Source organism: Alosa pseudoharengus, unplaced genomic scaffold (assembly GCF_046254945.1).
Source record: "Alosa pseudoharengus isolate Yale_2024_CS ecotype anadromous, Long Island Sound unplaced genomic scaffold, YU_APseudo_1.1 YU_APseudo_1.1_scf_6, whole genome shotgun sequence".
Lineage (NCBI taxonomy): Eukaryota > Metazoa > Chordata > Actinopteri > Clupeiformes > Clupeidae > Alosa > Alosa pseudoharengus.
In genome coordinates, this window is record NW_027468848.1 from 9,757,508 (window position 1) to 9,773,222 (window position 15,715).

General features: G+C 42.5%; 2 protein-coding genes across 4 annotated transcripts in view; both read right to left on the bottom strand.

Moving 5' to 3' along the window:
* Positions 1–3,109, bottom strand: part of LOC143106513 (tripartite motif-containing protein 16-like) — a 5,795-nt gene extending 2,686 nt beyond the window's left edge. For both annotated transcript variants that reach the window (XM_076270817.1, XM_076270818.1), the window contains exons 1-5: positions 2,472–3,109; positions 1,946–2,041; positions 1,398–1,631; positions 227–389; positions 74–106 (exon numbers count right to left, since the gene is read on the bottom strand). In XM_076270817.1, coding sequence (XP_076126932.1) covers positions 74–106; positions 227–389; positions 1,398–1,631; positions 1,946–2,041; positions 2,472–3,059 — 1,114 coding nt within the window. In that variant the 5' untranslated portion in view covers positions 3,060–3,109. The remainder of the gene's footprint in view (positions 1–73; positions 107–226; positions 390–1,397; positions 1,632–1,945; positions 2,042–2,471) is intronic.
* A 4,904-nt stretch (positions 3,110–8,013) lies between these two features.
* Positions 8,014–14,996, bottom strand: LOC143106517 (tripartite motif-containing protein 16-like). 2 transcript variants are annotated; one of them, XM_076270824.1, is made up of 7 exons: positions 14,768–14,996; positions 13,657–13,755; positions 12,227–12,460; positions 11,071–11,242; positions 10,514–10,573; positions 9,842–9,898; positions 8,014–8,825 (listed from the first exon to the last, which is right to left on the bottom strand). In XM_076270824.1, exons 1-7 carry the CDS (start codon positions 14,942–14,944, stop codon positions 8,620–8,622), a joined length of 1,005 nt encoding a protein of 334 aa, XP_076126939.1. In that variant the 5' UTR covers positions 14,945–14,996; the 3' UTR covers positions 8,014–8,619. The 2 variants fall into 2 exon arrangements, with proteins under 2 accessions (XP_076126939.1, XP_076126940.1); XM_076270825.1 differs by lacking the exons at positions 8,014–8,825; positions 9,842–9,898 and adding an exon at positions 10,329–10,405.
* Positions 14,997–15,715: the final 719 nt, after the last annotated feature.

Here is a 15,715-nt window from a genome sequence, read left to right on the forward strand (position 1 = left end):
GTGACAGGCCTGTTAGCTCTGGAAGGAAGTTTTATTTCAGCTGAAGATGGGAATGCAACTTAATGACACTCACATTCTAAAGACTGGATGATCTGGATATGTGCCACTGTTGAGAGACACAAAACATACAGAGTTAAATGAATCCATAACTGTTTGAACATAACAGGGTCTTATAAAAGTAGTTCATCATTGTGTCCATTCTACGTAATTCTACGGTTTGTCCAACCTGCTGCAGATATCTTGGCTACTTCCTGCTTGAAGATGCCACCCAGTTTCTCCTCCAGCTGCTCCTTCACTGCAGAGACAGATTCCTTCACAGCCTCAAAAGAGACACTTTGGTTAATGGTCATGCTGGGAGAGCAAGGAGAATATCGGAATGATTGGATGTTCTACAGAGAAAAATATAAAAGTTGAGAGTGTGAAGGTCATTCTGGTTGGAACTGTACTGCAAGGATCACCAGTGACTGACACAACATTCTGCAGAGAGAAACACAAAAGGTGAGACAGGCCACCTGAATATTCAGTCAGGGTTGTTTCCACAAAGGCTGCAGACATAATGAGTTAAATGGTTTAGTGTGTGTGTAATTATGCATTAGTGTGTTTAAGTGTGTGTACATGTTAGATACATACTGTACTGCATGTAAAGCAATGCAATCTATTTGTTACCTCATCACACATCATACAGCTAACCAGGCGTGCCTGCAGGTGTACGGCCGTACGCACTGTGCGTACCATCAGGCTACTCAACAACGAGCCCTGTGTGTGTGTATTCACACCAAATTGGCCTACCATAACTTCCCAAATCTGCACAATATCCCATTAACTGTATGACAGTAGGCTATTTACAATTTTCGGTAAAGTAAAGTTTGTAAACACGTTATTAAAATCAACTTAATGCAGAAATGTACGCATGCGCACACCTTTTGTTTGAGCAGGAGAGAGAATACGCACGTACGCACGCAACAACTACAGCATGCAACAACTACAGAATTTGTACTTGTTGTTTTCTTTTACTATCTATTAGATTTCTGGTTATCAGCACACAATGTTAATTCACTAACTCAAGACTCAGCATGGATATTTAAACATCGTAAACAGAAAGGATGGAGGCAGCAAAGCTAGAGGAGTTATTTCAGATGGGCAAGCCACAAGAATACGGTAGGCAAAATTGGTTTGCTTGTCAAAACGTTAGGCTAGCATTACAGCTGTTTAAAGCCATGCGTGAACGGTAGGCTACGCTAGAACAAGCATACTGTAGGTGGGTGTGCGTACCATAGCATTCATTCCTGCAGGCGCCCCTGCAGCTCACATATACAGAGTTTTATTACACACTGTTGGTGTTTGGACAAATGTCATATATTTCACAGAAAGCTATCAGTTCAATACTCTTTCTTTACCTTGAGGAAATGGATGTGATCCTCTGTGTGTGAAAGCTGCTCCAGTTCAGCATCTCTCCTCTTCAGCTCAGCAATCTCCTGCTCCAGTTGCTTCAGGAGTCCTTCAGCCCGACTCACCTCAGCCTTCTCCTGAGCTCTGATCAGCTCTGTCACCTCAGAGCGCCTTCTCTCAATGGAGCGGATCATCTCAGTGAAGATCCTCTCACTGTCCTCCACTGCTGTCTGTGCAGAGCTCTGTTAGGAGACACACAAAGAGGAGGGCAGGAGACACACAGAGGGAGGTGAAGCTGAAAGTGTTTCATGGTGTCAGTGGTTCTTTGAGTGCTGTAGAGATGGCAACAGAGGCACAGTTACTCACTGGGCTCACACCAATCTGGCTCAAGAAGGTGGAGTTAGAACTTGATACTGCTAATGTGTCTGCTATTATATGCATCATTAAGCAAAAGGATGAAACTAATTCTGAGTATTGATGTCATGGGTATCCATGATCTGTGATATTATTGACGGTAACATTTGAAACCTTCATCAGTCTGCTGTTATCTTCTCACCTTGAGAGTCTCCACAGCCTTCCTCAGCTCCTGCAGCTCTTTCTCTCTCTCCTGCATTCTCTGCTGGAATCTCTTCTGGGTCTGCCCCAACTGCTTCTGTTGATAGAAATACAGACAAACTCAACTATGCTTCCTATTTATTTATCAAAACAATGATTACAAATAGCCCATTGCTATATCTTGATGAACAGGTAATATAAACAACATGAACTCTTTTCAGTTAGAGAACTGGTTTAAAGCATTAAACACAAATGAAGCTGGGTCTGAACCTGCAATATCGGACCCTTTATGCCGTATCACATTCAGGTTGATGCTGCCATGTCGATGTTTAACAGGTTATACAACATTTTGCACTTTGCACCTGCTAATGATTTCCTGGTTTGTGAGTTCTCTAATGAGAACAAGAGTCTGCAAAAAAATCTGTAAACTTTAAGAACTATAATGTTCTTGTTAAATACAAACACATTATGTGTATCAGACCTTTCAGATAAAATAAAGACACAAGTGTAGCTCCAGTGCTGCTCACCTGTTTGTTTTTCCATTCTGCAGCAGCTGTGACTGTGTCATGGCCTTTATGTTCATCCATCGTGCACAGATAGCAGATACAACTCTGATCGGTACGACAAAATATTTCCAACATCTTCTTATGTTCAGAGCAGATCCTCTCCTGTAGCTGGCCTGTGGCATCAACCACTGAGTGTTTTCTTCCTGGGTTTACATCATTGTGAACTTTCAAATGAGTTTCACAATAAGACAACAGACAATCCAAACAGGACTTCACAGCTTTGAGTTTTCTCCCAGTGCAGACATCACACTCCACATCTCCAGGTCCAGCAGTAGATAGAGCAGGAGGGGCAGCGTGCATTCTGGTCTTCCTTAGTTGTTCCACAAGCTCTGCAAAAACATTATTTTTGTTTAAAACGGGTCTTGGAGCGAACGTCTGTCTGCATTGTGGGCAGCTGTAAACTCTCTTCTGGTCTTCCTGGTCCCAGCAGCCCTTAATGCAGCCCGTGCAGTAATTGTGTCCACAGTGAAGAGTCACTGGATCCTTTAGTAGATCCAAACAAATCGAGCACATTAAAATGTCTTCGTTACTTGAAATCGCCTCTGCCATTTCCCTTACGTGCTAACAAACACTAGCTTACGAGAAGCTGCTGAGTAACAATTTTCTTTCACTTTCGTTTCTTCTGAGTGTTCACAGCTTCCTTGTTGCGTGCAGAACGTAAAGTGCCAGCCCACTTTTGTTAATCATGAATAATTAATAACATGACAAGCTGCATACATGATGTGACCTATTATAAAATACTAACATGAGCTGTATAGCCTACATCTCTAATTTATTGCTTTAATTGTGAGTTTCCCATGGATAAGGAAAAGTGAAAACATCCCAAATATGAAAGGAAAGGAAATTAAACTAAACTAAAATACTTTCCCCTCAAACTAGATAATTGGAAAAAAAGTAGGTTAGGCCTGTCGGAATTCGGGAAGCATTCATTCATGTAAAGCCACCGACTCAGAAGTGACAAAATGCATGGGCAGACGGGCGCAGCGTCTATTTTCACATGGATATCAGCTGTGATGGTGCTGCCATCTAGTGGAGATATGTTGTACTATGTGCCTCAAAGTCTGCACAGCAAGGAGTAAAATGAGCTGTACTGTAGGAGCCAGGCATAAATCAAGACTGAGGTTATATTCATGATGTGTGTATTTTAATAGTGTGTCCATTTAGTTATGTGTCATGAGTATTTTCTGTTAGGTATAATACAAATGATTTCACTCAAGTGTGAATATAGTCAGACACACGTAAAGAAAATACTCAGCATCAGCATTGCCGATTACAGGAAAAAGACCAAGACAAGTAGACATTTGGCAGATTTACATAGAAGAACAACAACAAAAAAAACATTATATATTTCTTCTTTCTATTTTCCTACCATTTCTTTATTAGATGGGTTTGTTGATATCTGTGAGCCCCCCACTGCTTATCTTGTGAAAGTGTGTCAGCTGAAATATCAGTGCGGTAATACCCAGTCATGTAAACAGGTGGCAGTGTTGTGGTCTGGAGAAGTCTTGGGCATCATCAGCATTTGTATTTCTAACTGCTGATTTCCCCCAGAGAGCCAGACAGATAACAGACAGATGGAGGTTTCTGTGTGCTGTGTGTGGAAACAGTGTGAAGTGACAGGAGTCTGATGGAGGAGAAGAGAAAACTGGATGAAGTTAGACTTGAAACTCAAAACCAATTCCCTGATATTTGCTGTTTGAAGTTCATTGGATGTTTTTTTGACAGTTATATGACCTGGTGATAATGGGGTGCAAGTGCATTGCTGTACAGGTGGTAAAGTGAGCCGTTCAGGTGTGATAGAGGCACTAAGTGGGCATCGCCAGGCCAAAGTTAATTTGTATCTGCACCCAGGCACACCTGTGCAGTTTGTTTACTTGTATCTGCATCCAGACACACCTGTGCAGTTTGTTTATTTGTATCTGCACCCAGACACACCTGTGCAGTTTGTTTATTTGTATCTGCACCCAGACACACCTGTGCAGTTTGTTTGTTTTAAGTTCAAGGTTCCTGACAGAATACCAGCGGTCATGCAACACAATCAACAATCAACAGGCAGTGCAGAAGATGCCCCATTAAAATAGGCCTTTTACATGTACTAGGGTAGAGTGCACAAACCTTTTTATTGTGTCATAATAATGTATACACAATATTGTAGAGTCATACACCCCTTTATTCTCACCTAAGGAGGACTGGAGGCGTGAGGGGAGGTGGTGGGTTGTGAGCAAAGTTAAGCCAATGCTGTTGCTTCGCCAGGTAGACTGCAGAATAAGTTACCTGGCAGATGAAGAAGGAGGCGTGGCAAATTCCGTCACGCTCCTCCTGAACTTCCGTTTGTAAACGCCATTAATCTCCAGCTCCTCCGTGGGCTCCCCAGTGCCATCCCTGGAGATGGACTGCAGCTGATCCAGGACAACTTGTCTCCATGACAACCATGCAATGCCCCAAGGTAGCAAAATGTACTTTATTTGTGCTTTAATACATGTACTGTAATTCCATAAGTGACCTGAAAACAGACTGACAACTGACATCATAACACTTCACAAGATGGAAATGAATATTGCAAGTGAGGCGTTTCACATCCTGGCCAATTACTGTAAATGCACAATTTGGAAGAATACAAGGATTTCACTCTCATTTTTTGGTGCTGCTTTAGGATTAATGCAGATTACAGTAATATTTTGTTACATACAATGGCTTTCGCAAACAGCCATGTCACTCAAATACCCATGTGAGGATTTCAACAACACTCAACATGGTTAAGACTTGCACACTAAAACAATAAACAAACAAACAAAAAAGAAAACGTATCAGTGATGACAAATGTTCAGCTAAACAGCAGCTTCAGTTTTGCAGTATTGTGTTACCTCTGAGATGGAAAGAATATGAGCATATATATTTTAGTGTGTGAGGACTAACATCAGCTGATGAAGTTCCCGCCGTTTAAAGGCATCAGTGATACAAGAGACAAGAGGAAGATGTAATCATATTTTGAGTGGTTATTGGAAAGTTATAACAGTGCAAAAATGTAGTGGGAAAAATCTCCATGATTTGTCTGTAGACTGTAACGTGAAAACATGTGCCTGTAACGTGAAAACACAGACATGCCCTTACTTACTGTTCTATCGTCTTTATAATCTCACACATGCTCATGGAGAAGGACATAATCACATAACTTCACATAACTCATCCTGAAGAGAATACCAGTGTGTGTGTGTGTGTGTGTGTGTGTGTGTGTGTGTGTATGTGTGTGTGTGTTTGTGTGTGAGTGTGTTTGTGTGTGTGTGTTTGTGTGTGAGTGAGTGTGTGTGTGTGTGTATGTGTGTGTGTGTGTGTGTGTGTGTGTGTGTGTGTGTGTGTGTGTGTGTGTGTGTGTGTATGTGTGTGTGTGTGTGTGTGTGTGTGTGTGTGTGTGTGTGTGTGTATGTGTGTGTGTGTGTGTGTGTGTGTGTGTGTGTGTGTGTTTGTGTGTGTGTGTTTGTGTGTGTGTGTGTGCGTGAGTGAGAGTGTGTGTGTGTGTCTGTGTGTGTGTGTGTGTGTGTGTGTGTGTGTGTTTGTGTGTGTGTGTGTGCGTGAGTGAGAGTGTGTGTGTGTGTGTGTGTGTGTGCGTGAGTGAGAGTGTGTGTGTGTGTGTCTGTGTGTGTGTGTGTGTGTGTGTACAGAGGAATCTCTACCCAACCCCTCACATTGGTTCTATGTGCCTTCACTACAACTCCTGGCCATTACAAAGTTGATTATGTTTATATACATGACTGATTCATGTCAATACTGGTGAATACTCCAATTGCTATTCTGTCTTATTAGTGTTTATATTTAACAGGTTGTGTAAGGGTTGGGTCATCACCTTTTTGTCAACATCGTGGCCAGTTTCAAATACTAATGCAGATTTTCAAAACCATGATCCATGGTGTGGATGAGTACATAATGTTGTTGTTTTATAGAGCAACTATCCAATCCATAATACGCTATGGCATCACAACATGGTTCTGTAACCTGACTGTAAAACCTAAAGTACAACTCCAGAACCTTGTTAAGAGGTTAGGGGAACCTAAAGCACAACTCCAGAACCTTGTTAAGAGGGCAGGGGAACCTAAAGCACAACTCCAGAACCTTGTTAAGAGGGCAGGGAACCTACAGCACAACTCCAGAACCTTGTTAAGAGGGCAGGGAACCTACAGCACAACTCCAGAACCTGGTTAAGAGGGCAGCGGAACCTAAAGCACAACTCCAGAACCTTGTTAAGAGGGCAGGGGAACCTAAAGCACAACTCCAGAACCTTGTTAAGAGGGCAGGGGAACCTAAAGCACAACTCCAGAACCTTGTTAAGAGGGCAGGGAACCTACAGCACAACTCCAGAACCTTGTTAAGAGGGCAGGGAACCTACAGCACAACTCCAGAACCTGGTTAAGAGGGCAGCGGAACCTAAAGCACAACTCCAGAACCTTGTTAAGAGGGCAGGGGAACCTAAAGCACAACTCCAGAACCTTGTTAAGAGGGCAGGGGAACCTAAAGCACAACTCCAGAACCTTGTTAAGAGGGCAGGGGAACCTAAAGCACAACTCCAGAACCTTGTTAAGAGGGCAGGGGAAATAATGGGGACTCAGCCCCCATCCTCCTTAAGTAAGATTTGTGAGGACACAGTTAGGAAACAAGGATTTAGGAGCCACACACCCAACTCATGTACTAAACACAGAGTACGAGCTGATGCCTCTGGGCAAAAGATACCGACTCCATGTAGGCTCACACACACACACAGTCAGAGACAGACACACACACACACTAGCGCAGGTCCATGCAGTGGTGTTGGGCTCTAGCTGAAGAGCTTGATGAAGCAGCCCTGGCAGTATGGCTTGTGGTTCTGCTCCTTGAAGGTGCCCTTGTTGAGCTGCTTGAGGCAGAAGCTGCAGACGAAGTGCTCGGGGTGGAACTTCTTGGCCATGATGGCGCTGATGCAGCAGCCCGTGATGGGCCGTGATCTGTGCATGAGTGTGTGTGTAGCACTACTAACCTGTAATGGGATGTGATCTGTGCATGAGTGTCTGTAACACTACTAACCTGCATGTAACTGAGTCACAATAACTTCACTGCTGATATAGGACCTAGCCAAGCCCAGGGTAGAGTGTGTGAGTGAATGTGGTCTGGACTCTATGCAGGAGGGTCATTGTGTCAGAGATTCTGACAGTTCCTGCCTTGTGATCCACACTCACTCCCATTCTGGTATCTGGCCACTAGAGGGAGATGTGTCTCTTCATCACTGTGCCTGAATGAGGAGCCAGAGCCAGAGAGGGCCAGACTCCAGGACTGATCTGACCTTTTGATCCTAGTTTCAGACTGACACACACACACTCTCCCACATCATGCACTGATATCTGAGCCCCAGACCCTTTGTTATTTATTCAAACAATTTGAACAATTTGAACAAACAATTATTAAAGGTTTGAGAAACAAACATGGATTATTTTCATTGATTACATGACTCAAAAAGATGAAATATACTCCATCAACAGTAGTGATCATGTGGGCTATTATTAAAAAATAAATGTAACATCCACCATAACACATACATATGGTACATTTTGTATGCAAGTCTTTTGGGGCAGCCATATCAGCTATGTTGCAACATGAAGTGTACATTTTATCATACGCCAAACATCTTTTTTTAATCTCTTCAGTACCAGCTCATAAATATCCACTTCTAGTCCACATCACGTAATGCCCCACCACCACACACGTGTCACGTATCTGGTCAGCATCTATCTGTATCTGGGGTCTTTACATTTCTGTCCTGCTGTATACAGTGTGGATCACAACAGCTTCACTGATGATCCAGTGCCTATATAAAACCCAGGGTAGAGTGTGTGAGTGAATGTGGTCTGGACTCTGTGCAGGAGGGTCATTGTGTCAGAGATGCTGTAGAAGGCCAGAGTTCCTGCCCTGTGATCCACATACACTCCTATTCTGGAGCTGGCCACTAGAGGGAGTTTAGTGGGTTTATAATTGTGCCAGAAACAGGAGCTGAAGCTGCGGGGTTCCAGACTCCAGGACTGATCATTACCTCCAAACCCACACTCAACACTCCATCCTTTCCTGCTGATGCTTTTATATGAGACTGCTATATAACCCCCCCACTCCACTCCACCTCCCAGTAGCAGCGTCCAGACACACCCTCTCTACACAGCACCTGAGCCCATTTATCAAATCTCTCTGGATGATCAGGATATGACTGGAGCTCAGCTCTCCACTCCACCCTCCTGTTCCCCTCAGACAGATGGAGGTTTCTGTATGCTGTGTTTGGATCCAGTGTGAAGTGACAGGAGTCTGATGGAGGAGAAGAGAGAAGAGGACTCACTTAGACTTGTATTTGTGTTTTACAGTGTGTGAGTGTGTATATGTGTGTATGTGTGTGTGTGTGTGCGTGTGCCTGTGCGTGCCTGTATGTATGTGTGTGTGTGTGTGTGTGTGTCTGTGTGTGTGTGTTTGTGTGTATGTGTGTATTTAATGTTACTGTGTGAGTGTCTGTGTTTGTGTGTGTGTGTGAGAGAGAGAGAGTGTGTGTGTGTGTGTATTTAATGTTACTGTGTGTGTGTGTGTGTGTGTCTATGTCTATGTCTATGTCTATGTGGTGTTTGTGTGTATGTGTGTGTGTGTGTGTGTGTGTATATGTGTGTATGTGTGTATTTAATGTTACTGTGTGTGTGTGTGTGTGTGTGTGTGTGTGTGTGTGTGTGTGTGTGTGTGTGTGTATTTAATGTTACTGTGTGTGTGTGTGTGTGTGTGTGTGTGTGTGTGTGTGTGTGAGTGTGTGTGAGTGTGTGTGTGTGTGTGTGTGTGTGTGTGTGTGTATTTAATGTTACTGTGTGTGTGTGTCTGTGTGTGTGTGTCTACTGTATGTCTATGTGGTGTGTATGTGTATGTGTGTTTGTGTGAATGTGATGTAATGTTACTATGTGTGTGTGTATGTGTGTGTTTGCCTATCTGTGCGTGTGAGTGTATAAGTATAAGTATATATACTCTTTTGATCCCGTGAGGGAAATTTGGTCTCTGCATTTATCCCAATCCGTGAATTAGTAAAACACACACATCACACAGTGTTCACACAGTGAGGTGAAGCACACACTAATCCCGGCGCAGTGAGCTGCCTGCATCAACAGCGGCACTCGGGGAGCAGTGAGGGGTTAGGTGCCTTGCTCAAGGGCACTTCAGCCGTGCCTACTGGTCGGGGTTCGAACCGGCAACTCTCCGGTTACAGGTCCGAAGTGCTAACCAGTAGGCCACGGCTGTGTGTGTGTGTGGTTAGAGACCTTTGGAGTTGTGCATGTGTGTGTCCAACTTACACTGCAAGAGCTCCACTCTGGTCACTGGTTCAGGATAAACAGCCTGGACATCAGACACTGAAACAGAACATATCACTTCACTACCAAATAAAACTTAGATTTTGCTGTATAAAGAGAATATATAATGATGACAGCATATTCAATTTTTAAATCACATCAGTAGAGATTGTATAAAGAAGGTTTTGTGGCATTATGAGTCCCCAGCTGCTTAAATCTTAAAGGCCTCAAACCTCCCACTGACGAGTCCCTTATCTTCATTAGGAGGGTAGGGGCATGTTTAGAGGCCCTCATCTTCATTAGGAGGGTAGGGGCATGTTTAGAGGACCTTTAGTTCTAACCACCACAATCAGTTCATTATCACAAGACAACTGCAGAAGTAATGGGTGTAATCTAGTAGTTTGGAGTAAATGGTGAGGTTACTGTTTGTTAAAGCTGAATTCTAACTCCATCTCTGATCTCAGCTTCTGCTTTTGTTTGCTGTTATTGATACATGTAATCATCTAAAGGGCCTGCATTTCAAACTCTGGGGCCCATCCACACCCAATGCCTCTATAGGTTTGACATCTGAAAGAAGGTTTGTAAGAAGAAAAGATTCAGTGAAACAATCATTCCTTTGCTAGACCCCAAATGTTGAGACTTGGAGGCTGTTAGAATCAGTGAGTAAAGACTTACTGAATGGTTGCAGCAGCTCATTACTGTTTGTTCTTCTGACTGGGAGTTCAGGATCAGTATCTGGGAACCAACACAGACACTCATTCACCCAGGATCAACAGAACAAACCAACACACACATCTTGCGTTGCATATTATCTTGTGTTTACTCCACCTTTTGGGAAATGTAGAACTGTAGAAGGAAATGTAACTGTCAGATTCCCATTCTAAGAGTGGGTGATCTGGACATGAGTGAGTGTTGAGAGACACAGAGAATGCATAGTCAGAATAAATCCATCTATTCTAACATAAGGGTTCATGTAAGTAGTTAATGATCGTATCTATTCTAGATTTTTGTCCAACCTGTTGTAGATATCTAGGCTATTTCTTTCTTGAAGATGCCATCCAGTGTGTTTGTGTGTGTGTGTGTGTGTGTGTTTGTGTGAGTGTGTGTGTGGTTGTGTGTGTGTGTGTGTGTGTGTGTGTGTTTGTGTGTGTGTGTGTGTGTGTGTGTGTTTTGAACGTAACAAAGTCTTAAAAAGGAAGTAGTTCATGATCAGTTCTAGCTGTTTATCCAACCTGCTGCGAATATCTTGGTTATGTCCTGCTTGAAGATGCTATCAAGTTTCTCATCCAGCTGCACCTTCATTGCAGAGACAGATTCCTTCACAGCCTCAAAAGATAAACTCTGGCTGAAAGTCATGCTGAGTAAGTCTTTGGAGCGAGGAATTTCTGTGATGGAGGGGATATTCTACAGAGAAAAAAAAATAAACAAAGCACCTGAATATTACACATACTGTACTGAATGTAAATCAAAACAATCTATTAATGACATCATCCCACATCATACAGCACATACTATTTTATTACACACTTAGTCCATGAGCCAGTAGAAAAGTCGGTGCCACGAGAGGGCACCAAACCAAACCTGTTTTATTTTGTTTGTCTATGCCTCCACATGACAACAATGTGTGATGGACTTTCCAAACTCACAGCTCAAGATTTCTACAGTCTATGAAGTAAATGTCCCATTGAAATGAATGGGATTTTATGGATTTAGGTGAAAAAAGTGTACATCTAATACATTTTGTCTGTACCATGAAGGGGAAAGTTATTCAACCATATAAACCATATCTTTTCTGAAAGTATATAACCTCAGGATGAGATCTAACATGAGATTTGACGTGTCACCCCCCCTCCTCTTAACTTTGCTGCCCATGCATAACACATTAGGTATTAGTAAATCAAGTGTATGGCTGGTACAGTTTTTGGCTGTACCAGAGACGGTTGAGAAAGCTCTAAAGTTCTAAAGGATCTTTGGCTGTACCATGAAGGGGAAACTAATTAAACCACCTAAACCATATATTGTCTGAAATCATATACGGTCATGTGAACGAATATGGATTTGACCATTTCCCACCCTCCTCATGACTTTGCTGCCCATGCATAATACATTGAGTAAAACTTGTAGGTGTTTTTGTCATACTGTATTGAGTGCTCTATTAAGCTTCAGCTGTCAGTCCTAGGTGTCCTTCATGTATTTTTGTGTACAGAAAATAAGAATAAAGTTTGGTTCCCTCAGTTGGCATCGATCAACCTAAAATGGGCCTCTAGGGTCATTAACTAACTGTTAATGTCATGTGTTGCACAGAAAGGTATTGACTAAATACTCTTTCTCACAGTTTTTTTTTTTTTACTTTTGTTAAATCTCGGGAGGGTAGGTCCTCAGTATTACCTTGAGGAAATGGATGTGATCCTCTGTGTGTGAAAGCTGCTCCAGTTCAGCATCTTTCCTCTTCAACTCAGCAATCTCCTGCTCCACTTGCTTCAGGAGTCCTTCAACCCGACTCACCTCAGCCTTCTCCTGAGCTCTGATCAGCTTTTTCACCTCAGAGCGCTTTCTCTCAATGGAGCGGATCATCTCAGTAAAGATCCTCTCACTGTCCTCCACTGCTGTCTGTGCAGAGCTCTGTTAGGAGACACACAAAGAGGAGGGCAGGAGACACACAGAGGGAGGTGAAGCTGAAAGTGTTTCATGGTGTCAGTGGTTCTTTGTGTGCTGTAGAGATGGCAGCAGAGGCTCAGTTACTCGGTTGCCTGGGCTCATGGCTCCGAGGGTGGAAATATAATTTAGTACTGCAAATCTAGACTCAAATCAAATCTCACTCCCCATGTTTCATCATTTATATTACAGACAATGCAGTGTACTTACTAATATCTCATAGAATGCTAATACTACTACTAATAGTTATGTGGCAAAATGTGACTGTCCTGTATGTAAGATATGTGGGCTCTGAGGCAGTCAAAGAATCCGAGGCACATATATATATATATCCGAGGCGTAAAAACTGTATTTACAGATGTTAGCATGATGAGTAAGTTTAGCATTATTACTAGCGCCATTGGATCTGTTGGGTTAACCAGTGAAAGGGCTGTTGTTTTAACTCTACGTGCTCTCCTAACAGATTAAGAAGAATCCTGATTTTGATATGCGGTATCCCTCTCACTTTTAAATATTCACAGGTATGTACTGTTCATTTGTTGTTTTGTATAATTCATATTCGAGTCTGCATTTGTAATATAGCCTAAGTTAATGCCTAAAGATGGTTGCTTAGAGCTCTGTCTATGTTGAAAAATACACTATACGATCAGACACTTTGAATGTATGGCAGATGTCATTTTATTTTGTAATTTGTAATTTTATTTTCATTTGTATTAAGTTGAATGATTGATCTGATTCATGGATTATCTCCATATGTACAGTATTACAGATGTAATGTCAGTTTCATCTTCATTTGTGGAGTTAGTTAAATTATCTATGCTGTCAGTCTATGAGAAGCATCTGTAGAATAATAATAAGAATCCTGATTTTGATATATCCTTCTCACTTTTAAATCTTCATAGTAAAGCATCTGAAGGCAAGCCACAGTGTTGCTTGGTTATTTCCTGTGCGTGTAGACAAGCCCTACATATGCCCTTTATTCATCATGAATTCAGCATGTGTATAACTAATGGAATATGGAATGAAAGGGAGTTTGGCAAACAACCTTATACCTGTGATCTGGTAATAGCACATTAACACCTCTGCCATAATAATTACATTAACATTTGAATGCTGAAACCTTACTTAGTCAGCCATTGTCTTCTCCTCTGGTCAGTACTCACCTTGGTTCTCTCCTCCACAGCCTTCCTCACGTCCTGCAGCTCCCTCTCACTCTCCTGGACTCTCTGCTGGAACCTCCTCTGGGTCTCCTTCAACTCCTCCTGTTGATACAAATGCAGACATACTTCAGACAAGTTTATGTATCGAACATTTCATACACAAGGGTAATTAAATGTGCTTTACATAAAGAAAAGCAAAGCATTGTAAATAAAAGTATAAGTATAAGTATAAGTATATATACTCTTTTGATCCTGTGAGGGAAATTTGGTCTCTGCATTTATCCCAATCCGTGAATTAGTGAAACACACTCAGCACACAGTGAACACACAGTGAGGTGAAGCACACACTAATCCCAGCGCAGTGAGCAGTGCCTTGCCCAAGGGCACTTCAGCCGTGCCTACTGGTCGGCATTCGAACCGACAACCCTTACAAGTCTGAAGCGCAAACCAGTAGGCCACGGCTGCCCAAATTAATAGTAAATACAAGCATGAAAGGGCAATAAACAACTTGGTCTTGGGTGTGCATTTGAAACTGGCAAAGGTTGGGACATTTTTGATGTCACCTGCAAGTTGGTTCCAGAGCTGAACCACATAAAAGCTGGTTCAACATGTTTAGTAGGTTTTACTAACATGTATCTCCCCTGTGATCTGAGAGGTCTGGAAGGTATGCACTACTGAAGCATGTCTGATAGGTAAGTACTGTATGCCCTATTCCATTTAGTGTTTTATAAACACAGAGTGCAGGGACTTAAGTATTGGAGTAATGTGGTCAGTTGTTTTAGTTGTCTTAACTATGCTTTCAATTCAATTGTTTTCAGTAGAACCACTGACATTAAGCATTAAACACAAGCCAAGTTGGCTCAGAGCCTGTACAATACCTGATATTTTGTGCAGTATTATATTCAGCTGATACATCATAGCAGTGTTTGACAGATTGTATACATTTTTGCACTTTTTACCTGCTATAATTTCCTGGTTGATGTATTCTCTGATAAGAGAGAGTCTGCCGAAAATCTGTAGACTTTAAGAAGTATAATGTTCTTGTACAGACATATTATATGTGTTTCAGACCTTTTAAACAAAATTAAAACTCAAGTGTAGCTTCAGTGGTCACCTGTTTGTTGGTCCTTTCTGCAGCAGCTGAGACTGTGTCATGGCCTTTATGTTCGTTCATCATGCACTGATAGCATATACAACTCTGATCAGTACGACAAAATAATTCCAACACCTTCTTATGACGGGGGCAGATCCTCTCCTGTAGCTGACCTGTGGAATCAATCGCCTCCGCCATTTTCTAGCGTTCAAAAACACAAGCCCAAGCACACACTCTGAGAAGCAGCAGCAAAGAGTTACTACAACAGAACTACATCAGAACTCTCAGGAGGTGGACAGGTAGGGCAGCTGGGGAAGGGTGGGGATGAGGGAGCAGCCAATCAGATGTCTGTGTGTCTGAGTGAGAGCGGAGGAGATGGTCAGAAGGTTGTGGGTCAGCAGTGTGGAGAGGAACACAGGACAGCAGAGCGGGACCTCTGGGTGGAACTTTGCAGCTCAACTCTGCAAGTGTTTCCTGTGTTCCTGTGTTATAGAGAGAGAAAGAAAGAGAGAGACAGAGGGAGAGAGAGAGAGAGGAAGAAAGAGAGAGAGAGTGTGAGGGAAGGTGGCAGATGTAAGAACCTTACAGACCACAAAGGTGACTGCAAATATAGGACTGGGTTTTAAAATGTATCTTGGGAACTCTCAGAAGGAGAGGTATGAACTGCGCTGCTTGGCAACATTTTAAGGAGCCAATATGCTATCAGCGTGTGGAACCCGGACTACCCCATAGCAAGGCATTCTAGCGAGTGCCATAATGAAAATGATCCTCTGTTGCGTATACAAGGCATTGAGCATGTTAGGCCTATGGCGAGGGGCGGCAATAGGCTACAGAGACTAAATCAAAGGGAGTCCTTTTGGATACATCGCCTTAATGCTATGGAGTATCATGGTCTGAATGAAGATACTGTATGTTTTTTGTAAATGTCTTGGATGTACAACCCCAAATCAGAAAATGTTGGGATGTTGT

What these genes read in the sequence shown, in the direction of transcription:
- LOC143106517 (XM_076270824.1), bottom strand. Translation starts at nt 14,944, where the DNA reads ATGGCGGAGGCGATTGATTCCACAGGTCAGCTACAGGAGAGGATCTGC. An exon ending in CTGTGGAGGAGAGAACCAAG is followed by an intron (nt 12,461 to 13,656) that starts GTGAGTACTGAC and finishes GTCTCCTAACAG; the next exon opens with AGCTCTGCACAGACAGCAGT. An exon ending in CAGAGTGGAGCTCTTGCAGT is followed by an intron (nt 8,826 to 9,841) that starts GTAAGTTGGACA and finishes CTCCTCCATCAG; the next exon opens with ACTCCTGTCACTTCACACTG.